The 24,750-nt window shown below is 40.6% G+C and overlaps 3 protein-coding genes across 8 annotated transcripts in view; all 3 read left to right on the forward strand.

Moving 5' to 3' along the window:
- Positions 1-61: 61 nt before the first annotated feature.
- LOC119013309 (B-cell receptor CD22-like) lies at positions 62-8,478 on the forward strand. 5 transcript variants are annotated; one of them, XM_037087712.1, is made up of 11 exons: positions 62-877; positions 954-1,304; positions 1,402-1,659; positions 1,730-1,981; positions 2,542-2,632; positions 2,718-2,769; positions 2,848-2,908; positions 3,073-3,131; positions 3,210-3,282; positions 3,439-3,498; positions 7,893-8,478. In XM_037087712.1, exons 1-10 carry the CDS (start codon positions 832-834, stop codon positions 3,477-3,479), a joined length of 1,284 nt encoding a protein of 427 aa, XP_036943607.1. In that variant the 5' UTR covers positions 62-831; the 3' UTR covers positions 3,480-3,498; positions 7,893-8,478. The 5 variants fall into 5 exon arrangements, with proteins under 5 accessions (XP_036943607.1, XP_036943608.1, XP_036943606.1 ...); XM_037087713.1 differs by lacking the exons at positions 2,718-2,769; positions 2,848-2,908; positions 3,073-3,131; positions 3,210-3,282; positions 3,439-3,498 and adding exons at positions 7,046-7,109; positions 7,199-7,259; positions 7,407-7,465; positions 7,544-7,600; positions 7,748-7,807; XM_037087711.1 differs by lacking the exon at positions 7,893-8,478 and adding an exon at positions 3,584-4,194.
- Positions 8,479-10,381: 1,903 nt separating this feature from the next.
- On the forward strand, positions 10,382-12,320 carry LOC119014424 (B-cell receptor CD22-like). The gene is made up of 6 exons (XM_037089587.1): positions 10,382-10,610; positions 10,681-10,932; positions 11,597-11,687; positions 11,770-11,824; positions 12,003-12,136; positions 12,235-12,320. The coding sequence occupies exons 1-6, from the start codon at positions 10,523-10,525 to the stop codon at positions 12,293-12,295; spliced, it is 681 nt and encodes a 226-aa protein (XP_036945482.1). The 5' UTR covers positions 10,382-10,522; the 3' UTR covers positions 12,296-12,320.
- Positions 12,321-16,845: 4,525 nt separating this feature from the next.
- The window catches only part of rnf213a (ring finger protein 213a), a 32,682-nt gene continuing 24,777 nt past the window's right edge, over positions 16,846-24,750 (forward strand). The window contains exons 1-12 of one of the 2 annotated variants that reach the window (XM_037088629.1): positions 16,846-17,135; positions 18,980-19,098; positions 20,370-20,515; positions 20,945-21,643; positions 21,767-21,945; positions 22,062-22,260; positions 22,377-22,555; positions 22,658-22,825; positions 23,227-23,432; positions 23,557-23,852; positions 23,939-24,201; positions 24,307-24,519. In XM_037088629.1, coding sequence (XP_036944524.1) covers positions 18,999-19,098; positions 20,370-20,515; positions 20,945-21,643; positions 21,767-21,945; positions 22,062-22,260; positions 22,377-22,555; positions 22,658-22,825; positions 23,227-23,432; positions 23,557-23,852; positions 23,939-24,201; positions 24,307-24,519 — 2,648 coding nt within the window. In that variant the 5' untranslated portion in view covers positions 16,846-17,135; positions 18,980-18,998. The other variant, XM_037088630.1, reaches the window with a different exon arrangement.

The following is a 24,750-nucleotide window of genomic DNA, read 5'->3' on the forward strand; positions in this document are numbered from 1 at the left end:
AGAGAATAAATAGGGCGGCCATCTTAGAAGCAGTCTCTCTCTCTTTGTTCTGGCAGCCATGATCATTTCAGTTTGAGTTTGTTCCTTTATTTAACACTCACACACACATCTGCGCTACACCACTGATAACTTATATTTACACAGTTTAGGTTGTGTTATGTTTAGTTAAATAAATGTTTCGAGATAGGTTCGTAACTGTATATACATACAGGAATGTACACCTGATAGAGTCAGATGTGGAAATCTTCACAGCAAAAGTCAATACAACATAGTAGAACATAAACAGGATTAATAATGCTCAACAACTGAGTACAGTCATTACTCCACACTGTGCACTAACATTTGGTCGCTATTGTCCAATTAAACAAACAGCACAGGAAGCTTTGCTGAGTGGAGGAAGCAGTGAGAAGACACACAGTCACTCTTCTTCTCCCAAACCTAACCAAGTCATTTTTAAAAATGAAGATAAAAAAAATCATTTTATAAATGATGCAACAATGTAGTAATGCAAATTTCAACTCCAAACTTTTTTATACTTTGATCTCGTGCCTCTCAAACACAGAGGAGTAACCATAGTGACAGTCCTACTAACTGCTCTGTTCTTTGACCACAAGTAAAACATCATCACAATCTGTGACCTCTCTTCTGAAAAGGGTGTGGTGTCGTGTCAATCACACCCACAGTCAAATATAAACTGTGCATTGAGTCTGTGGTGGACAGTAAGCTTTGCTGAATAGAGGAAGGTGAGAGAAGATTATTCTGAGTTGAAAACAATTAAAGAAGCTTCAAGATCCAACAGGAGCTTTGTGATTGCTTGGAAAGAGTTTCAACATGTGTGTAAACCTGTCGCTGACGCTGATGCTGCTGTTTCTGTCTGGTGAGTTCAACATTTAAATGTCATTTATGGTAAACCTTCAAAGTATGAAATAATCTAAGTGCCTTATTTGTTTCAGGTGCTGTTTGCAGTGAATGGAATGTGGAATATCATCAGCAGCACATCTGTGCAGTGAAAGGCTCGTCTGTTGTCATTCCATGTTCATTTTACTATCCTGAGAACCTGCAAGTGAAGAAAGTCATGTGGGGTGATAAGAGGGCTCACATTTCTGACGGACCTTTCATATTTGAGAGTGAGATGAATGAAACTGACACAAGATTTCAGTATATTGGCGACAAAAAACACAATTGTTCTTTCGAAATACACAACGTAGAGCATAATGATGCAGGAAAATATATCTTCAGATTTATAACTGACACTGAAAAGGGCAAATGGACTGGTCCAGCTGGCTCGACATTAAAGGTCGTTGGTAAGTTTTCTTTTTCATAAACAAACACAAGCTGTGAATCCTCGCTACTCTTCAATTATGTGAAGTTTGACTCTAAAGCAGTTCTTTGCTCTTCTAGATTTGAATGATTTGATGACGAGACCTCATGAGAACAGAGCGACAAAGGAAGGCGACTCTGTGAATCTGACCTGCATAAACGGCTGTGACAGCGATCACCTTTCATCTGCTTTCACCTGGTTTAAGAACGGAGAACCCAAAAACGAAGGACCTGTTCTTTATTTAAGCAACATGAACCCCACTGACTCTGGAAACTACTCCTGCTCTCTAAAGACTCACACAGGAACAGCTTCACGAGTCATAAACATCAACGTTGAATGTGAGTAATCCATCGACCTGAGTTTGCCACATGATTCCTCTGACAGATAACAGCTCCGGTCTTCTTTCAGATGCCCCGAAGAACACGTCAGTGTCCGGCAGGCCGTTGATGGAGGTGGAGGCCGGCACCAACATCACCCTGATCTGCAGCAGCCACGCAAACCCTCCAGTGGATTATACCTGGTTAAGATTAAATGAAAGTCATGTTCTGGATGTTGGACACCAGCCTGAGCTGTTCACTGCTGATGGAGGCCAGTATTTCTGCAGCGCCGCCAACAAACATGGAAGTCAATACTCCTCTGTTGTGACTGTAAAGATTAAAGGTAAGTTAATTTTCACAAATGTCTGCTTGTTTCCTGGGTAGAAGAGATGCAAACAGACAGATGAAGCAAATAGAAATGAATGCTTGTCTCAGTTCTGTTTTTCAAGGTTTTGCACACTTGCATCACCTCCAACCTTCTTTTGACTTGGAAAATCAACATTGGAGATGTATTTGTTTTCCTCCCAGTAGACGGTCAACAAGAAGAGGCCAGAAGTGGCACTCAAACCTCAAACTGTGCTCGCACTGCGACATCACTCTCAGTACAGCTTGACAGTTGTTGACACTATCTACCAGTGTTGTTTGCACTATATTTATCAGCAACAGATGTCAAATGAATGAACATAAAAGGGCATCAGGTCACAGGAAGTGGTGATACATTTCTGGTGAAACAGTTCCAAACAACTTTTAATAGCATTAAGGACACTCTTGAAGGCACTGCTGTGTGTTTTCTCCACTGGACGGCTGTTTTAGTGGATTATGTTACGTCAATTATTTTGAATTTATTTTCAGGATTTCATTGTTGCGTTCTCACAAAGCTAACACTCTGCCTTTGCTACACAGAGAGGTGGCCGTCATTCAACAGAGATGTACTCATTATCACACTGTCTGTGGCTGTCCTTCTGATTGTGATCGCTGCTGTCGCTGTCATGAAGTAAGATGTATCTAAACTGAACCATCATTATATCTCAATACAACAATCATATGAGGATGTTCCACAGTCTGTTTATGTGTTTTAGACTCAAAACAAGACCAAGAGCAGAAGAGACCAACTGTGAGGAGGACAGTGAGGTAACACCATCATTATATTGACAGTCAATCAATTCTTTACTTTGTTCTGCACTCATTAATAATGTGCTTTACATCCAGGATGCAGACTATGTCAACATGCCTGATTTTTGCACTAAACAGTCCCAACAGAGAAGCCAGGGTGAGGCAGCCACAGTAAAAGTCATCGAAACACAACTGTTGACTTTCACACTAAGAGAAAGTTGAACACATGAGATGTACTTTTTTTTATACCTATTCACTATTTTATCAAATATCTGTGTACATGGTTTTAAAGGAAAGTTTCTGTATGGACTTTATCTGCAGGAAGGAGCAAGAAAAAAAGGACAAGAGCAGAAGAGACCAACTGTGAGGAGGACAGAGAGGTGACACCATCATTATACTGACGATCAATCAATTCTTTACTTTGTTCTGCACTTATTAATCATGTGTTTTATATCCAGGATGCAGTCTATGCTAACATGACTGTGATGAAAAAACAATCAAAAGGGAGACGCCAGGGTGAGGGAGCCACAGGTAAAGTTGTCTACACACAACTGTTGACTTTCACACTCAGAGAAAGCCAGACACATGAGATATGTTTTATGCCTATTCACTTTTTTTTTTTTTTTTTTTTTGAATATCCATGTACGAGACTTTAAAGGAACATTTCTGTTTGGACTTTATCTGCAGGAAGCAGCAGACAGACTCCCACCATGATGAGGAAAGTGTAGCTTACAGGACAATGTGCAGGTAAAGCTCAACAAGAACTTACACATTCCATCAGTGGCTGTTTGCCTTTGAGGCCGCTCAGTGCGAATTATTTTTCTTTTTTCAGGAACTGACTGTTGGAGCCTTCCGTTATGATGACTGTGGTGTTCAGAAGTGTTAATGTGTCAGGACAAGGAGGAGACTGGTTTACCAACTACTGACTCCTACAAGTGATAGTTATTGTTTCCCCCCCAGATGAAGACCCGCTGTATGAGGAGCCAAGACGGCTCATGTTTCCATGTTACGCTGGTTTCTTGGTTGACTTGATTTTATTACAGCTGTTCTACACCATCGTCAGCTCCAGCCATGTGAAAACTCAATGTAAATAAATCAATACTTCATTCTCAACAGTCTGTGGCTGTTCGGGACTCGGAAAATATGAGCTGTATTCATGTTGTGCCTCAGTGAACCCTGGTCAGGTGTGATCCTTCATATGTGTGCCTCGCTGATGTGAAAACTATCACATGCCATTTTGCAGTAATGTTCAGAATGTCTCACAGGTATAGAGATATGATGTTTTGTTGAATGAAGTTTTTATTTCCTTACATTTGACAAATCTCTGAGATAAACATGTCTCAAGGTTTCATAAAGAGAAAAAGGTTAAGGTTTTGTATTTTGAACATATGTTTTTCTTTTTATTTCTCTTATGATGAAGCAGAACTCATGGTCAATAAAACTACTTTGCTAACAGCTGGTCAGCGGTCGTTCTTTTTAATTAATTCAACAGTGTGTTGAAATTACAGGGGACAAACTCACCTGGTCCACCAAACACCTACAGCATGTATATACATACAGGAATATACACCTGGTAGAGTCACGTGTCAAAGTCTTCACAGCAAAAGTCAATATAAAATAATAAAATGTAAACAGGATTAATAATGCTCAACAACTGAATACAGTCATTACTCCACACTGTGCACTAACATTTGGTCGCTATTGTCCAATTAAACAAACAGCACAGGAAGCTTTGCTGAGTGGAGGAAGCAGTGAGAAGACACACAGTCACTCTTCTTCTCCCAAACCTAACCAAGTCATTTTTAAAAATGAAGATAAAAAAAATCATTTTATAAATGATGCAACAATGTAGTAATGCAAATTTTAACTCCAAACTTTTTTATACTTTGATCTCGTGCCTCTCAAACACAGAGGAGTAACCATAGTGACAGTCCTACTAACTGCTCTGTTCTTTGACCACAAGTAAAACATCATCACAATCTGTGACCTCTCTTCTGAAAAGGACGTGGTGTCGTATCAATCACACCCACAGTCAAATATAGGCTGTGCATTGAGTCTGTGGTGGACAGAAAGCTTTGCTGAATAGAGGAAGGAGAGAGAAGAAACCACATCACTTCATTTTGAGTTGAAATCAATTAAAGGAGCTTTGTGATTGCTTGGAAAGAGTTTCAACATGTGTGTAAACCTGTCGCTGACGCTGATGCTGCTGTTTCTGTCTGGTGAGTTCAACATTTAAATCTCATTCAGGAGAATGTTCAAAAGATCAAATAATCTAAGTGCCTTATTTGTTTCAGGTGCTGTTTGCAGTGAATGGAATGTGGAATATCATCAGCAGCACATCTGTGCAGTGAAAGGCTCGTCTGTTGTCATTCCATGTTCATTTTACTATCCTGAGAACCTGCAAGTGAAGAAAGTCATGTGGTGTCATGAAAAGTCGGACATTTTTGATGGTACTTTCATATTTGAGAGTGAGATGAATGAAACTGACACAAGATTTCAGTATATTGGTGACAAAAAACACAATTGTTCTTTTGAAATACACAACGTAGAGCATAACGATGCAGGACAATATACCTTCAGATTTATAACTGACACTGAAAAGGGCAAATATACCGGTCCAGGTGGCTCAACATTAAAGGTCGTTGGTAAGTTTTCTTTTTCATAAACCAACTCTAGCTGTGAATCTTCACTACACTTCAATGTCTGTAAAGTTTGGCTCTAAAGCAGTTCTTTGCTCTTCTAGATTTGAATGTTTTGATGACGAGACCTCATGAGAACAGAGTGACAAAGGAAGGCGACTCTGTGAATCTGACCTGCATAAACGGCTGTGACAGCGATCACCTTTCATCTGCTTTCACCTGGTTTAAGAACGGGGAACCCAAAAATGAAGGACCTGTTCTTTATTTAAGCAACATGAACCCCACTGACTCTGGAAACTACTCCTGCTCTCTAAAGACTCACACAGGAACAGCTTCACGAGTCATAAACATCAACGTTGAATGTGAGTAATCCATCGACCTGAGTTTGCCACATGATTCCTCTGACAGATAACAGCTCCGGTCTTCTTTCAGATGCCCCGAAGAACACGTCAGTGTCCGTCAGGCCGTCGATGGAGGTGGAGGCCGGCACCAACATCACCCTGATCTGCAGCAGCCACGCAAACCCTCCAGTGGATTATACCTGGTTTAGATTAAATGAAAGTCATGTTCTGGATGTTGGACACCAGCCTGAGTTGTTCTCTGCTGATGGAGGCCAGTATTTCTGCAGCGCCACCAACAAACATGGAAGTCAACACTCCTCTGTTGTGACTGTAAAGACTAAAGGTGAGCAGGTTAAAATGGTTGATGTTTCCGGTTATTTAATGGGTAATTAAATAGAGAATGTATTTAGGTTTTCATAAGTTATTTGGAACAGGCATGAACAGATGTAATATATTCTTATTTCTTTGCCAAACAGCAAGATAAATTCACCACTGTAAATGTAATTGTGCTGCAACTTATTCATCTCTTATTAACAAAGTGCTATAAAACAGGACCTTAAAGGTGAGTTAATTTACACGCACTTGTCCTTATTTCCTGGGTAAAATGGTTGCAAACAGACTGATGAAGGAAACAAATGAAGAATGGTGCTTTGGTTCTGTTTTTCAAGGTTTTGCACACTTGCATCACCTCCAACCTATTCTGAATGTCAAAATCAACACTGATGTTTATGTTGATTCGATCATCAGAAAATGATGTTAGTTCACAACTCATATAGTGGAGAAATCACAAGCGGCACTAATACAACTCAAACTGTGCTCGCACTGCCACATCTCTCTTGTCCGTCTCAACTGTTGACACTATCTACCAGTGTTGTTTGCACTATATATATCAGCAAGAGGTGTCAAAAAAAATGAATATAAGAGGGCATCAGCTCACAGGAAGTGGTGATGCATTTCTAGTAAAACAGTTCCAAACACCATTTCATAGTATTAAGGACGCTCTTAAAGGCACTGTCATGTGTTTTCTTCACTGGACGGCCTTTTTTAGTAGATTATGCTGTGTTAAATATTTGGATTTTATTTTCAGGATTTCATTGTTGCGTTCTCACAAAGCTAACACTCTGCCTTTGCTACACAGAGAGGTGGCCGTCATTCAACAGAGATGTACTCATTATCACACTTTCTGTGGCTGTCCTTCTGATTGTGATCACTGCTGCTGCCATCATAAAGTAAGATGTATCTAAACTGAACCATCATTATATCTCAATACAACGATCATATGAGGATGTTCCACAGTCTGTTCATGTGTTTTAGACTCAAGACCAAGAAAAGAATAAGACCAAGAGCAGAAGAGACCAACTGTGAGGAGGACAGTGAGGTGACACATCATTATATTGATCATCATTCAATACATCATTCAATACATCACGTTGTTCTGCACTCATTAATCATGTGTCTTATATCCAGGATGCAGTCTATGTCAGCATGACTGTTTGTGATGAAAAACAATCAAAAGGGAGAAGCCAGGGTGAGGGAGCCACAGTAAAAGTCGTCTAGACAACTGTTGACTTTCACACTAAGAGAAAGTCAAGCACATGAGATGTATTTTTTATGCCTATTTTGCAATGTAGTGCTTGGCTTTAAAGGAAAGTTTCTGTATGGACTTTATCTGCAGGACAGAGCGAGATAAAAATGACAAGAGCAGAAGAGACCAACTGTGAGGAGGACAGAGAGGTGACACCATCATTATACTGACGATCAATCAATTCTTTACATTGTTCTGCACTCATTAATCATGTGTTTTATATCCAGGATTCAGTCTATGTCAGCATGACTGTGATGAAAAACAATCCAAAGGGAGAAGCCGAGGTGAGGGAACTACATTAACATCATCAGCACATCTGTTGATTTTCACACCAAGACAAAGTCAAACACATGAAACATGCTTTTATACCTATTTTGAATATCCATGTACGCGGCTTTAAAGCAACATTTCTGTTTGGACTTTATCTGCAGGAAGCAGCAGACAGACTCCCACCATGATGAGGAAAGTGTAGCTTACAGGACAATGTGCAGGTAAAGCTCAACAAGAACTTACACATTCCATCAGTGGCTGTTTGCCTTTGAGGCCGCTCAGTGTGATTAATTTTTCTTTTTTCAGGAACTGACTGTTGGAGCCTTCCATTATGACCACGGTGGTGTTCAGAAGTGTTAATGTGTCAGGACAAGGAGGAGACTGGTTTACCAACTACTGACTCCTACAAGTGATAGTTATTGTTTCCCCCCCAGATGAAGACCCGCTGTATGAGGAGCCAAGACGGCTCATGTTTCCATGTTACGCTGGTTTCTAGGTCGACTTGATTTTATTTCGGCTGTTCTCCACCATCGTCAGCTCCAGCCATGTGAAGACTCAATGTAAATAAATCAACGCTTCATTCTCAACAGTCTGTGGCTGTTTGGGAGAAGATGAGCTGTATTCATGTTGTGCCTCAGTGAACCCTGGTCAGGTGTGATCCTTCATATGTGTGCCTCGCTGATGTGAAAACTATCACATGCCATTTTGCAGTAATGTTCAGAATGTCTCACAGGTGTACAGATGTGATGTTTTGAGCGTATTTGTTGAATTAAGTTTTTATTTCCTTACATTTGACACATTTCTGAGATAAACATGTCTCACAGTTTCATCGGGGCGAAAATGTTTAAGATTTGTACTTTGGATGTATGTTTTTGTATTTCTCATAACATGAAGCGGAAGTCATGGACAATAAAACAAGTTTAATAACAGCTGTTCAGCGGTCGTTCTTTTTTATTAATTCGACAGCGTGTTGAAATACCAGAGGACAAACTCACCTGGTCCACCAAACACCTACAGCATGTATATACATACAGGAATATACACCTGTTAGAGTCACGTGTCAAAGTCTTCACAGTGAAAGTAAATATACATAATGAAACATAATCAGGCTTAATAGGCTGAACACACGTGCATTACATCAACCAGAGTTAAAGGTCCTGTGCTTAGCCTTGATATGTTATAATGTGCGCTATCTAGGCCCAGCTCAGTGTTACCAGTCTTGGAAATTGCGTCACAGCTAAACTGGTGTTTACTGATCTGGAATACTTGGAGGACCTTGTGTCTCTGCAGGGAGGAGAAGTTGTTTGGGCATGCTGGAAATGTAGCTTGCAGCTGTTAGGCCCTGAAGAATCCAGGAGAAGTTGAGGGAACAAAGGAGGGAGCTGGAGTTTTGACTGTCTGGTCAGAAATGGGTGAGTCATCCTGACCAATAGTAGCTCAAAGCTGAATGTGCGTCAAGGTGTAAAGACTGGGGGATTCTGGGAAACTGGGTTCAGTTCAGTGTCCATTTTGAAATCCACAATGAACAACTTCATCGGTGGGTCCCAACTATATGCAGGCCCACTTAAGTCCTCCCTGTGTTTGTGAAAATGTACAAAAATAAAAAGTAGCCTCATTTGATAATAAATAAATACAAAATACATAGCGGCAGCCTAGATGTAAAAAACAATAAAAGATATCCTCCCCCACAGTGATCAAGCATAAAACACAATGATGTTAACTCTGGAACATTCAGTTAATCTCACCTTAATAGAACAGATGCAATTCTGTGTGTAGCTATTTTTATTGTGTGAGAATTTAAGAATCACTGTGGGCCTAAAGTGTCAAAGCCACAGGGTGCCACTGCAGAGGGGCAGAAGAGCCACAGGTTGCAGACTCCAAGCCTAGTTGTACAAACTGTCAGCAGCTCTGCTCTGTTGTCTGCCCACAACAAAGCAGCATCAATAGCATGTGACACATTTCCTCCATACAGGCCCGGGTTTGATAACAGTAACCCTCACGTTCAAATATAAGCTGTGCATTTTGTCTGTGGTGTGGGTGACCTGATTTCAGGGGCTCAGTACCATCCAAAACTTTACATTACAAGAGGCTCTGCTTGGTAGAGGAAGAAGAGAGCAGGCACACATCACTTTATTTGGAGGAGAAAAACGAGTTTTAAGATCGAACAGGGGCGTTTCGATTACTTGGAACGAGTTTCAACATGCGTGTAAACCTGATGCTGACGCTGCTGTTTCTGTCCGGTGGGTACAAAAATTAAATCTTACTTAAGGGAACGTTCAAAGTATGAAATGATTTATGTGCCCAACATTTTGTTTCAGGTGCTGTTTGCAGTGACTGGAAGGTGGAATATCATCAGCAGCACATCTGTGCAGTGAAAGGCTCGTCTGTTGTCATTCCATGTTCATTTTACTATCCTGACAACCTGCAAGTGAAGAAAGTCATGTGGGGTCATGAAAGGTCCAACATTTTTGATGGTCCTTTCATATTTGAGAGTGAGATGAATGAAACTGACACAAGATTTCAGTATATTGGCGACAAAAAACACAATTGTTCTTTCGAAATACACAACGTAGAGCATAATGATGCAGGAAAATATATCTTCAGATTTATAAATGATTTGGAAAAGGGCAAATGGACTGGTCCAGCTGGCTCGACATTAAAGGTTGTTGGTAAGTTTTCTTTTTCATAAACCAACTCTAGCTGTGAATCTTCGCTACTCTTCAATTATGTGAAGTTTGGCTCTAAAGCAGTTCTTTGCTCTTCTAGATTTGAATGTATCGATGATGAGACCTCAAGAGAACAGAGTGACAAAGGAAGGCGACTCTGTGAATCTGACCTGCATAAACGGCTGTGACAGCGATCACCTTTCATCTGCTTTCACCTGGTTTAAGAATGGAGAACCCAAAAATGAAGGACCTGTTCTTTATTTAAGCAACATGAACCCCACTGACTCTGGAAACTACTCCTGCTCTCTAAAGACTCACACAGGAACAGCTTCACGAGTCATAAACATCAACGTTGAATGTGAGTAATCCATCGACCTGAGTTTGCCACATGATTCCTCTGACAGATAACAGCTCCGGTCTTCTTTCAGATGCCCCGAAGAACACGTCAGTGTCCGTCAGGCCGTCGAAGGAGGTGGAGGCCGGCACCAACATCACCCTGATCTGCAGCAGCCACGCAAATCCTCCAGTGGATTATACCTGGTTTAGACTAAATGAAAGTCATGTTCTGGATGTTGGACACCAGCCTGAGCTGTTCTCTGCTGATGGAGGCCAGTATTTCTGCAGCGCCACCAACAAACATGGAGGTCAAAACTCCTCTGTTGTGACTGTAAAGATTAAAGGTAAGTTGAAAAATTAAATTAAAGGCATGTTACTTGTCTTTTAGCAGTGGTGGGCTCAGGCTTTCTGAGGGGCAGCGGCGATAAAACAAACAAAAAAAGGCACCAGCTGCGTGTGTGGTTTGAGTATGAGTGTGCGGAAAGTCGTGATCCATTTATAGAGAGGCGGCAGCTTTTCTAAAATGGAGGGTCTCCCATCTGCACTGTTATGCATCCGTTGTTCAAGATCATATAGGCTTAATTGCTCAATCGACCATTTAATTTAATATCTAATGCGATTATATTGTTTCACACACCTCAGACTTGGATTCGAGGATTTCATCCTTGTGCTCTCACAAAGCTAACACTCTGCCTTTGCACTCAAACTGTGCCTATCGCTTGTAGCACAATCTTGACACTAGTTGACACGATCTGCCAGTATCTGTTTGCACGCTGCATACTATGAAGAGATGTCAGACAAATTTGTAAAAAAAAAGTGCATCAGCTTGCAGGAAATGAAGGTACATTTCTGGTGAAACCGTTCCAAACCGATTTCTAGCATCAAGGACGCTCTTGAAGGCACCGCAGTGTGTGTTTTCTCTTTTTTACTCGATTATGTTCTGTCGCATATTTTCCGGACATCATTCTTTCTCTCTGACAAAGCTAGCACTCTGCCTTTGTTACGCAGGTGGGCGGGCGTTGTTCAACAGAGATGTACTCATTATCATACCCACTGTGGCCCTGCTCCTGATTGTGATCACTGTTGTTGCCGTCACAAGGTAAGATTTATTTCCACTGACACACTGTTTTATTACAATACACCGATAAAACACAGATGTTTCACAGACTTATTTGTTTTAGACTCAAAAAAACAAGACCAAGAGTGCAAGAAATCAGCTGCGAGGAGGACAGAGAGGTGACACCATCATTATGTTGTTTTTTTTTTATTGTTCTGATGTGTTTCTGGTTTTGTACGCAAATTAAAGCTGTGTAACATAATTACCTTATGCAATAGATCGTGAGGAAGATGTTATCAGAAGTGAATTTAACCCTGGTCCTAATTAGACGATCTGCCCTCACTCGTCATGTGTTAGTGTCAGGATGCAGTCTATGTCAACTGGCCTGTTGGTGGCAAGAACCAATCAGAAGGGAGAAGCCCCTGCGAGGGGGCAACAGCAGAGCTCGTCTACGCAACCGTTACCTTCCACACCAAGAGAAAGCCAAACACGTGAGATACATGTATACGTTTTTTCGCACCTGTTAATCGTTTTTGCCAGAAGACTTTTCATAAGAGGCACACGTGTTCATCGACTGTGTCACCCGCAGGGAGCCACAGACGGATCATGATGACGACGATGATGTCATTTACAGCACAGTGTGCAGGTGAAGCTCCACAAGAACCCACATAGTAATGTGATTTTACTCACTGACTTTCTTTTTTTTTTTTCCTTCCAGGAACCAATTACTGAATCTGTCATATATAGAGACTGCCGATGCGATGACCAGCACGCTTTGTGATAACTGATTTTTGTATCTATGTGTTTTACAAATCTGTAATAATCCACACCGCGAGTAAACGTGTGAAAAAATCAGGAGCATCACAGTGAAACACATCTTCCCCTTAACACCAATACCTGGAACTCAAAGGAAAAAACAGCGGCCAAAATGGGTTCAACAAAATCTCACTGAATGTTCATCTTTACAGTTAGCAGTCAATATGTTTTTCTTACGATCAGCACTGAAGGTATAAATGAGGGATCAGCAGCAAAAAACAAAAAAACGTCTGGAGCTGCAAAACATATCTGAGCCTCAGAATGTCAGTAACGCAGCCTAAAAAGTCTAAATTCAAGATTATTAGATTACCATTTTCACATGAGGCCACTCTGCGGTGGGATATTTATGCTTATTAGTTAATTAAACTTACATTACAACATTATAATTATGCCGTGTTTTATACATTTATAGAACCAGAATACAATAAAGAAAACCTAGATTGTTGTATGGCATTTTACAAATTCTTGCTAAGTTTTGGGTTTTTATCATTTTACTCATTAATTATTCTTTATTTTTATCCAGCGATTTTTTGCAATTTTCTGTTGTTTGACTATTTATACAAGGGAGGGAGGGACGATTGGACACATGTTAAACACATCAGGGAGAAAACAAAGGGAGGAAATAAAAGTGACACAGGATGTAACTTCTGACAACTGACAGTTTCACCTGCGTTGGTGTTGCTTTTATCTGATCTTTGTTCTTTCTTTTCTGTGAAGCACTTTGTAACCTTGTTTAGAAAAGTGCCATAAAAATGAAGTTATTATTATCATCATATTATAGATTATATACACTATACAAGTGATGATGGCCTCCTTTGTTATTAGGTAAATATGAAAAAAACCTTTAATTGAATAGATTGATCTAAGAAAACAAATTGTGCTGTGATAGTTTTGACAATTTTGTATATTTTCATTGCTTGTTCAGGACCTTTGAAATGAAGAGAACAAGAGGCATGAAACTGACTTCTGGAGCATGTGAAATAAAATGTGTTATCTGCCTCGTCTCACTTCAAGGTGTTTTGTTCACTAGGTCTATAAAGGCGATGAACATCTCGGCTTCAAAACTTAATCCAAAGGGAAATTTAGAGAAACATGCTGGTCGGGGGATCAGTGTTTTGACATGCATCATTTCTACAGCGTAGAGCGTGCCATCTAATTCCTCCTCGTGCCTGATCTCACACAAGTGACTGCGAGGCTCAGACCCTGATGACACATCTCGGATGATGTCCTCCCTCTCCCCACAGGAGGGCGAAGTCTGACAGCAACCGGGCTCAATATCAAAATGATAAAAATGATCTCAGCCTCCCATAGACGAGAATGTGCTTTTTTTTTTTTTTTTTTTTGTTACTGCATGTTCTGGTATTTCTTTCATCATGCCTCTGGATCAAACGTGCACCAGCTGGCTGTTAAGCTCTGGTGCTCAGTGTTTAAATCGTGAATGTTTTTTTTTTCTTTTGGTTTTGTGTAAGAGTTAATTTGTTTTTTGTAGTCTGTAGCAGCTTAGGTTCCCAAGAGTGGCTTAGTAGAGGAAGGTAATATACCCAACCTTGGCTAGAGATTGCTACCATCAAACAGGCTGTAAAAAGATGGAAAATGCTGTAAGTAGCAGCCTAACCGTAAAAAAAGCTTTAAGAGGAAACACACTTAGAGTAAGAGAAGCAATTTCCCTCATGCCTCTCATTAAGGTTCAGTTGTCTTTCTTTCACATTGTCATTTTAAACATTTTAATTTCACATCATCTGCCTGGTTGTCCTCCAGAGCCTCAGTGATCGGTGTAGGTGAAGCCTATATTGTATTTAACAATCAAACGTTCATCACTAAAAAGGAAGCTTGCTGCCACTCAGTGTAAACTCTTACTTGCAGCCCAGTGGGCAAAATGGCAATAAGCAACCCTGGAAAACACTGTGGATCTGTGCGTCTCCAAACACCTTGCAAACACTTGCTACTACTATGAATTTACCAGCTTCCTTTGCATTTTTAAAGAAGACGGAATTACTTGCTTTCCTGTTTTATATAGGTTTTATATAAAATAAAAAGGTCAAAGTCTGCAGCAACAGGAGCTCCGCTATCCCACACAAAACACTGGCCCCAAAATGCCTCGTCAGAAGTCCCGCCTTTAAATCTGTGACTTTGTGACACCACACTATGTCGCCATGTTACACATGTGGATAATTTATATCTTGTGGCTAATTTCGAATGTATGAATTGATTTGACACAACTGCTCTGGTGTTGTTAGCGGTGCTGACTCAGGCGTGTGTGATCCGACCAATCAGAGCAGACTAAATAAAGTTATGAACCTGAAAAAGAGAATAAAATGTCTCCTTTAAAGGGGCACTATGTAGTTTTGGAGAAGAAATTCCAACTCCGAATTTTTATATTTGCAATAAAATAAGGTCCCCAAAACACTCTTAGAAAGGTGGCAGGGTCCGCCACATATAAACAAACAATATAAAACAGTCTGAAACTGTGTTGTCCTTCAAGGTCAGTTTGTTTATTCAGTCTATTCAGTCATGAAAACAAAGAGCGTTTATCTATTTAGTTTGTTTCAGCAGAAACAAATAGACATAAATAAACATGGTGTACCTTTAACTCGCTATGTTGATGCAGGATTTTCTACTCTTGTCACTACTTTACAATTTTACAGCCTACGCGATGCAAGACAGATTTCAAAGTCTTTGGATGTGACACTCCCACTGACCTGAGAGTGCTGTTCTAGTTGCCAAGGTGACGTTCCCACTCAAAATGAAACTGAGCCACTTGCTGTAACTCCAATCTTGGGTGTCTCAGCAGTATTAGTTCCTTTTTTCCCCCCCATTTCTGACGAGCACAGAGCCATCGTGTGACATCTGAAATTGCAGAGGCACTTAGCCTTGTGGCACAGTGTGTCCCTAAACTTGTTCAAACTCAAGGTAATACTGCCCTCTGCTGGCCACATAAGAGCACAGCATCCTTGAGCCCGGCTGTGACTCCCATGCGACAGCCACCTCCTCTCAGCAGATGAGTGGGTGTCAGGTGAGAGCTGTAGAGGAGCATGGCTTGTATCAGGATAAAAGGTCATCGGACAGGCATCACAGTGTGAGGATAAACATGTCCAGGTTTGAGTGTTTTTTTCAGTTTAATGAGAATTCACATGAACAGGACAGTGTGGTTAGTTTAGTTTGAGGGCAAATTTCTCACAGATAACAAAGCAGAAAGTATTATTAGCAGGAGAACATTATGAAGGAGCTGCAAACATGCTTCAGTACCAGATATTAGCCTCCTATCAGCCTGTATTCATGTGATACACCTCCGTCTGTGTCACTTTACTTATCTGCTGAATCTTTTACTTTCTATTGATCTATGGAAAGCCCCTGGATTCCTTACTTCTAGTTAACACACTTCAGCTCTCTGTTTCCACTGATGAACGACCGGCAGGGAGTGCCCTTACTCAAAGCCAGGAAGAAAAGTAAGAATATTTTCTCTTAAAGCATAAAAGCTTTGACTTTCATTTTTGCATGAATGGTTGGAACAAAACATGGACTTACTCCAGGCACCAACATATATCATCTTAAATGTGACAATAGGGAAATACTCAAGTTAAGTACAAATACCTCAAGATTGTACTTAAAGGTGCAGTATCTAGTTTTGGTGAAGCTTCACTGACTGATGTTTTTTTTTTATGCATAAACAATCTAAATAAACAAAATCTTTGTTGACTGTGTAAACTGAATAAACAGACTGACCTTAAAGGGCAACACAATTTCATACCGTTTTACTTTGTTTACATGTGGCGGACCCTGCCAGCTTTCCAACTACAAACAGTGTTCTGGGTCCCTTATTTTCCTCCGAGAACAGCTTGTTTATTCACTTATGGAAAAAATAAAATTTGTTAGAGTTTGTGTTATTACCTCATCATGCAATTCTAATTGTTTCTGATTTCTTTGTTTTTCTGCTAAACTAGTGCTTGACACCACTTGAGTAAATGCACTTAGTTCCATCCCATCACTGATCATAATAGACTTAAAAGTTATATTTTCATTAAAATGAAGCACCTTCTATCCTCTTGGGATTTGTCACAACATATTATTCAAAGTCAAAAAAGTACATATAATTAAAAGGAAAGAACCACTGAATTATTGAGTGTGATTAGAGTGGGTTGATGAAGTTTGGTTACAGTGCAGTGTCATAATTATATACCATCCACAATTGTGCATGGAAAACTTGGAAATACCAAGTGAGTTATAATAAATATAAATGTGAGTCGACGCCCATTTCTGATAAAAACGAAACTTTAAAAACAAATTCTCCCTGCTGGAGTGTGAGATAACACACAGTCCCTCATACATAACTAAAAAATAAAATTATTTACTTTTACATAATTACTGAGTGTGATCAGAGCAGTTTGGTGAGGTTTGGTCACAGTTCTGAGGGTCCTACTGAGTTTATTTTCACACCTGCGTATGGAGACTTGCTCTCAATAAAATAAGAAGTGTGATTCATTGAGAAAGTTAACTTTGTTCACATTAGTCGACGCCCATTTCTGACAAAACGAAACTTTACAGGACAACATGCGGAAACGAGTTGACAGCATGTGACTCAGACGGAGCCGGGTGCACCGCAGGATGAGCAGGGATCACCTCTGTGCTCTTCATCTTGTGAACCAGAGGAGGAGGAGGAGGTAGCAGTCAGCTCAGGTGGGACTCTTCAAACGTGTGTTTTACAGAGAGATGGAGGCGCGATCACGTCACATCTGATAACAAACTAGCAGGAAACTAATCCATTTAGCGGCAGCAGCAGCTATCAGACTTCACTGTCGCAGGACACTTCTGAGTAAGTCTGAGAATGAGCGGGTTTAATGTGCTGTGGTTGGTGTACACCTGTCCTCGCACCTGCACTTTAGTCTTGTTGTTGTTGTTGTTGTTGTTCTCTGGGTGTAGCAACCAGCTGATGTTAGCTAACATGCGCAGCTAAGGTAACTCGCAGTTGCTGGGCGAGTTCGTAAGCTAGTTAGCTAACACGCTGCTAACTCGGTGCAAGGACGCTTATGAAGTGTGTTGGTCACCACAGGTGGTTTAACGAGCTGTATGCACATTTATAATAATGGCAGCTGTGGGTTTTTTTTTTTCGTAAAATTCCCCGTTTCGTTGCTGTCAAAGCAGGCTAAAGGCTGCAAGCGAAACAGGAAGTGACATATAGCATAGATTTACGAAGATGATATTTGATTGGCTGAACGATGCGGCCGAAGATGTGATCATCAACAAGAGATATCACTTCATACGTGAAAAACGTTGTCCAGCCTTCCACTCTTCTTCTGTAACGTTTTCCCTGCTCACTAACATAAGCACATTAGCACTGATATATGACTCATATTGTGTTTGTACTTCTCTTAACAAGTGATTTTTAATAGTTTAGAGCACAATTATACAGTATTTTTACACAGTAAGCATTATCTCCAGCAAGATTTTATATAGATATATATTATATATATATATATATATATATATATATATATATATATATATATATATATATATATATATTAGTACATATATGTATGTTTGTGTATGTTGTTGAATAAAAACAAAACAACAGATTATTGATTCATATAGAGAACATGGAAGGTGTCATGTATGGTTTGCACTGAATGAAATGTGTGTCCCACTTGTTTTCCGCTCCACCCGGATGAACCAGTTACATGTGACAACAAATTTGCAGGAACGTGCCAGGACAAGGTGCACACACCACTCGAACATTCAAGCAATTTACTGTATTTCCTCGGGGTATAGCCGCAAGTCATTAGGGTTTCAACGAAGAGAGAACACAACAGCGATTACTGATTGCCCCAAAGAGGAAATTAATTAAACATTCAGTGGTATATCCCCAACAGATAATCCAGTCTGCGCTCTACTCTAACATCATAATAAAAGGTTAGAAAGTTTTTGAAAATCCATTATTCGACATCTGTTATGAGGATTGTTCTTTTATTGAGTTGTTTTAGTTTTTAACATTAATTCCAAACAAATGTATGGATAAGAACAAAGGACAGTGTGTCTTATACCACCGACCGAGCCTATCTGCGACCCTTAACACCTGAGAATTTGTGTTATTATTTTAATAGAGTATTATTTTGACAAGGTTTGACCAGTGTCTCTTTTCTAAAGCATGTTTTTTTTCCTGTTTTACGAAATGTGTGCTTTAGTAGTATGTAGTGAGACCTCCTAGTTTTTCTCCTCTTCGGCTGTTGTGAGTGTATCATTGGGTAGTGTGTGTTTGTGTGTGTGTGTGTGTTTGCAGTGGAGTGGCCCACTGACACTGTGGTGCACTTACTTAAATGTTTATTTGTCAGTTTGTTGAATAATGGAGGTCAAAGTCCAAATGAAAGGGGGAACAGCGACTCTGCTCTGGAGCGACTGTTTTACAGCGCTGAGCACTGTCTCATGAGGCCTGGTCTGGCCTCGAATGGAAAGTGAAAGGATTCTGCTGCTGGGTGTGACCTTAATGCACATTCTAGATAAACCTGTGTGCTTTTCCATTACAGAGATCACTGAAGTCTGAAGATGAAGTGCCCAGGTTGTCGTCATAATATTGTGGAAAAGACAGCCAAATTCTGCAGTGAGTGCGGGTTGAGGCTGTCGGTCCAACCTGCAAACACACAGGGTGAGTAGATTCATTCATAAAGTTGGTTTGATATTTGTACTTACAGGATATGATCAGTGAGGCTGACTTATGTTTAATGTTTAATGCAGCATTCAGAATATTAGCTGGCAGCAAACAGATCAGTGAGAAACAGTAGCTAACAAACATGTCTTCTCTAAACATATGCAACACTAAAAACAGTAAAATAACGGGAAAAGAGAAGAATAAAGCCACAGCAATAAGAACAAATGAATAATTGCATGGAATATCAAAATGAAAACTATGAATAAAGGACATGTTTGTGAATCAGCCATAGAAGCAACACTGTACAACAACCATTTCACTCACTGTACACTTAAAAGTGACCTTCTGACAAACACCAGGCTAATTTTTAATACCTCTTATCTTATCTGTTCCATTTGTTTGGTGCAGAGAGACTAAAAGCTAATTAACCCAGCTTAATTTAACAATGGTAACTTAGAAGTTCAAAATAAATAGGAGAAAACACAGATGAATAGCATAAAGAAAAATTACTTAATAATAAACTTACACGTCAATGCAGGGAGGCTTGTGATTTAAAATTGTCCATAGGTTATTGAGAGAATTGTTTAGATGTCTGCTGAACATTGCTCCAAGAATTTGAAATCAAATTCAGACCTTAAGCATGAGCAGCTCATGTGAGTGAGTTTCATAGGCTCCAAAGTTCCAGTTTCATTAGGTCAGTATCATTGTGACGTAAGGTGGTAGCTGTCCAACAAAGGCTTTATAGAAGAACAAATGGAAGTGTTTATTACGCCTCGCTGCCGGAGGAGACCAGCCCACCTGATTATGCGGGATACAATGGTGAGTTTTGAAACAGCTAGTAATAAATCTGAGGGCAGAATGTGAAGAGTTTCAAGAGTGGAAGCAGCAGCATTTCTTTAGATTACATCCCCAATGTATAAAACTGATCATCCTCGTTCTGCTGATCATACTGTAGGCCACGTGATCTGATGTTCAAACGGAGGTGTTACGTTTGTGGTTGTACGATATGATTACATGAATTGATTTGGAGCTTGCTATCAAAACTATATTCTTTGCAAGCATTGAATGAATCCCACAGATCTTTCACCAGGTGCATGATTTGGTTTGGATTTGACTGGAATGCAAATCAACCTGCAGCGTTACACTGCTGCTGATAACTCCCAGAGCGTTCAGCGCTGTGAAGTTATCATTCGTTCTAACAGTCGCAGTGGTTTACACACGTCTCTGGAAGTAGTCTGATTTTCTAAACCACATTTTTCGAAATCCAGATAACACAGATCAGCCAAAATCCTTGGTATCAGAGTCGGAGGGTACGCGTGAGATATCAGCGTCACAGACAAACACTCCGGATGTGGACAGGCAGGGATCTTCCAAACGACAGAATGAGGAGACCACCTCCAACCCAAAAAGAAAGGTGAGTGAGTTTCATGGGGTGACTTAGTGATTGTTAACCTCAAGCAAAAGTTTAAAAAAATATTTTTTTATTTTAAACTTTTTCTTTTTGTCATTTCTGCACATACTGTTATGTGGTCAGCTGCTACCAACTGGTTAACAAAAGCTGGTTTACAAGGCAGAATATTATTATGCAAGAGCTGAATGCCAGAGTGCCATCGTTGTTTTTTTTATTATTTCCTATAAATTCTGAATTATCTCGAGGTTTGGTCAACCTTTAGTTAAAGCAGGTACACTCTGTGTACAAAGATACCAAAGTAGAAAGAAAGCTGCAGCATTTTGGATTTGCTAACATTTATGTTGTTAGTAACACTAAGAATATGTTCATAATCAGATTAAACATAAGCAGAAAAGCAGTTTCTCACACTGATCCACCTTCTGGTCATCATAGAAAAAAAGGAAGAAGAGGAACAAAAAGAAGAAAGATGGCACCTTGTCGTCAGACCCAGATAAAAACCAGTCCGACCTGTCACATGTCTCCCTCGGAGATGACCGGGGACAGAAGAGGAAGGGTGGCGGAGAGTCCTCTGACAGCGAAAGCTCAGATAATGCTATGGATGAAACGGCCGACTCACTCCAAGATGGGCTGTCCTCCCTAGAGAGCCAGCCTGGTTCTTCAAGAGCGAACACTCCTGTTGCACCATCTGAAGACTCCAAAGTCAGTCCGAATGAAAAGACTGCTGCTGCAGAGGAGGCAAGAAACCCAGAGGACGCTCCAGGTAACCCTGATGAGGGAGTTAGCCATGAGGCAAAATCGACTCAGGATCAGACACTCAAGACAGCACCGGCAGATCCTCTGGCTCAACAGCCCATGTCAGAGGACGGTAAGAGTACGACTCCTCAGTCAGACCCAGGGAAAGAGAAGAAGGCTACGAACCTTAATGACCAAAAGACTGACAAGAAAAACAAGAACAAGAAGGACACGGCCACCACACAGCAACCTACTCTGGACCAGAACGCCAATGAGGATCCAAATGTGAAACAGACAGGACCGACCAAACAGAAGGGAAAGAACCAGCAGGAGCAGAACCAGAAACAAGGTCCGGCAGCTGGACAACAGATGGTTTTTGGCTCACAATCACAATCAAAGGTAATACTGACTATGTTTGTAAAAAGTAAATATTACTACTTACAGGAGTCCTCAATTCATTTTGTCAGTGGATAAGGAGGTGACAAATGTAATGTAATATGTAATGTAATACTACTTGTACAGGCTAACAGCACAGACTCCAAAGTGGACCCAGAAGGGACAGTAGAGTCGATGGAGGTTCAGCAGTCTGGTAGCGAGCAGGACTCGGCCCCAACAAAAGCTGCTGATGCTGGCAAGAGAAATAAAGACGACAGCAAGGATAAGAAAGAATCAGACACCACACCTGGCCCGCCGCCCACAAGGTGATGAAGCTCTTTCAGATGGTTGTACCCTTTTTTTTTCTTTAAATCACCATTGCCAGTCTTATATTTATGCGTTATATTCACTGTATGTCTATGTGTTTATTTTTGCACTTTAGCACTTTGAAAAACTCAAAGAACAAGAAGGACACGGTCACCACACAACAATCTGCCCCGGACCAGAACGCCAACGAGGAGCCGAATGTGAAACAGCCAGGACCAACCAAACAGAAGGGAAAGAACCAGCAGGACCAGAAACAGAAACAAGGTCCGGCAGCTGGACAACAGATGGTTTTTGGCAATCAAGCTCAATCAAAGGTAAGGCTGGCTAAATGTTTAAAAAATTATTATTATAATCATTATTGAACTTCTGACGTCCTCAGTTTATTCTGTTCATGGAGAAAGAAGTGACATATTTGATGCTACTTGTACAGAGTGACAGCAAAGGCTCCAGTGTGGACCCAGAGGTGAAAGTAGAGTCAATGGAGGTTCAGCAGTCCAGTAGCGGGCAGGACTTGACTGCAAAACAGACTTCTGACGCTGACAAGGGAAATAAAGATGACAGCAAGGATAAGAAAGAATCCAAAACTGCAGCTGTCCCACCACCTGAAAAGTGATGAAGCTCTGATGCTATTACACATTTATTTTAAATCATCAGTCATATGTTTATGCATTTTATTCACTATATGTGTATTTAATTGTTTTTGCATCTTAGGCTGACCAGGAACATGAACATTGCTGCACGAGAGAGACTCACAATTTACTTCCATGCAGTTCTCTCAAAGGATTTCAAATTTGATCCAAACGAAGATCGTATCTTCATCCAGGCTGGGTGCCACATTGGGAAATGGGAGGAAAATATAGTTGAACTGTCAGCAATCAGGTACTTATTCTTAACGGACATAAATATAATTCAGATGGGGGCCATGTGTATGGGCAAAAGAAACACTGATACATAGACAATACATACCAAAAATAATCCTCCAAGACCCAGTTATTTCTAAAGCGTACACCTTTTCCCACACAATCATTGTGGTTATTAAAACAACAGTATGTACCTTTTTTATTTTCACCTCAAAATAAACTATGCTATTTGCTAGTTGTCCAATGGGCTCTAGCTATCTGTGCAATCCAAAACTCAGGGTGTAACTGATTCCCCTGGTGGGAGAGTGAGGAATGGGTGTGGCTTTGGATAACTACAAGGACAAACTGGGCTGCTTTTAATTTCCCATCTCGCTGACTTTACAACATTTACAAATCCGTTCTTTTCCTTTTTTTGTGCAGAGCTCTGGGCGATCATGGCTTTCTGGTGGAGGGCAGTCTGCTGACAACCAGAGCTAAAGCCGAGTCTGTGTCGATACCGTACAAATATGTTGTCTATAACGCTAAAAAGAAGAAATATGAATATGAGTTCATATACAAACAGGATTCTACAAAATACATTACCAACAGATGTTTGTTCGTGAAACCCCTCCTCCTCAATGAAGCTGGTAATGTGACCTTGAACTGGTCAAGCTTTAATTATATTACCTGAGTGATTTTGGCATCTGATCATTATGTAATGATGTATGCGTGATACACTTGGTTAAATATCTGTTTTGTCTTTTTGTAAAGGGGACTGGCATCAATATGATGACATCATCTGTGCAGAGCCATCAAGGTTTAAACGAGTTAAAGAAACCCTCAAAGAAGCCTTGTGGCTTGACCAAAGCCAGAATCTGGTTCAAGGCCGAGAGATTGCAGGGAACGTAATGCTGGAGACCATTTTTGATCTTCTCAGGAAATGGACTGATGTAAAATTCAGAAGTTTTCAGATTCAGCTGAATCAGTTCTTTCAGGTTTATGGGGAGCCTTATGTGTATGAAGAAAGAGAAAAGAGATGGTCCTCTTTAAACTATGGGCAAGATGATGTAAGTTCACCCTCTTTGTATGTAAAGCCCAGATGCATCCAATTATGGCCAACTTAACTTACTGTCTGTCTGGTGTAATGTCCTAGGTGCGGAAGCTGCTGAGGGAATTCATGCTGACAAGAGTGATTCCTCAACTGCTGGCAAATCCTTCAGAAGGGAAGATGCACTACATTCAGGATCGCATGAAAGCGGCTGTGATCATGCTTCAAGTATGCAGACAGTTTCAAATCCGACTGGATAATGGTGAGCTCGCTCGGCTCTGCACTGTGCTCTGTTTACCACATCTAGGCAAAGAAGACTTTCTCCAGTACTGGACACAATTTTCTCAGGATGTTGCTTGTCTCAAAAAGTAGGTCATACATCTCTTCAACAATTCTGTAGTCATGTACTGTATATCAGTCATTTTAAATGATTCTTTTCTGTTAAGATGTTCATGAAATTCTCTTTGTTGTAGTCTGCCTGAAAAGTTGGAGCATCTGATAAATGCTGTGAAAAGGGCAGGAATGCCCCAATGGATTCTGGTCCTGCCGCTACTGCACCTCCTAAAAGGCACCGCAAAGCCCTTTCAAGTACCAGTTCCTGGAAACTCCAAGTATGGCTTATCTTGGGCAGGTTTGCAAGGCCTTGATATTGGTCCTGTGGCACACATGAACAGCCAACAGAGGAAGTAAGAATCCACCCATGTTTGCACAATTTCAGCTTACACAAACATCCTCAGGTGCATTTAAATGAAAATGAATGGACATTGCTGTACAGTCACCTAAAGAGCTCAAGATGTCAACCCAACCTCCGCATTCCTCAGATCAGGTTGACATCTTGAGCTCTTCGTCAAGTTCTTCAGGCCAATTGTGAGCAGTTCTTAAAGTGTGTCAGGACCCGTTGTCCTTCTGTAGGGGTC

The sequence above is a fragment of the Acanthopagrus latus genome, chromosome 23 (genome assembly GCF_904848185.1).
Source record: "Acanthopagrus latus isolate v.2019 chromosome 23, fAcaLat1.1, whole genome shotgun sequence".
NCBI lineage: Eukaryota > Metazoa > Chordata > Actinopteri > Spariformes > Sparidae > Acanthopagrus > Acanthopagrus latus.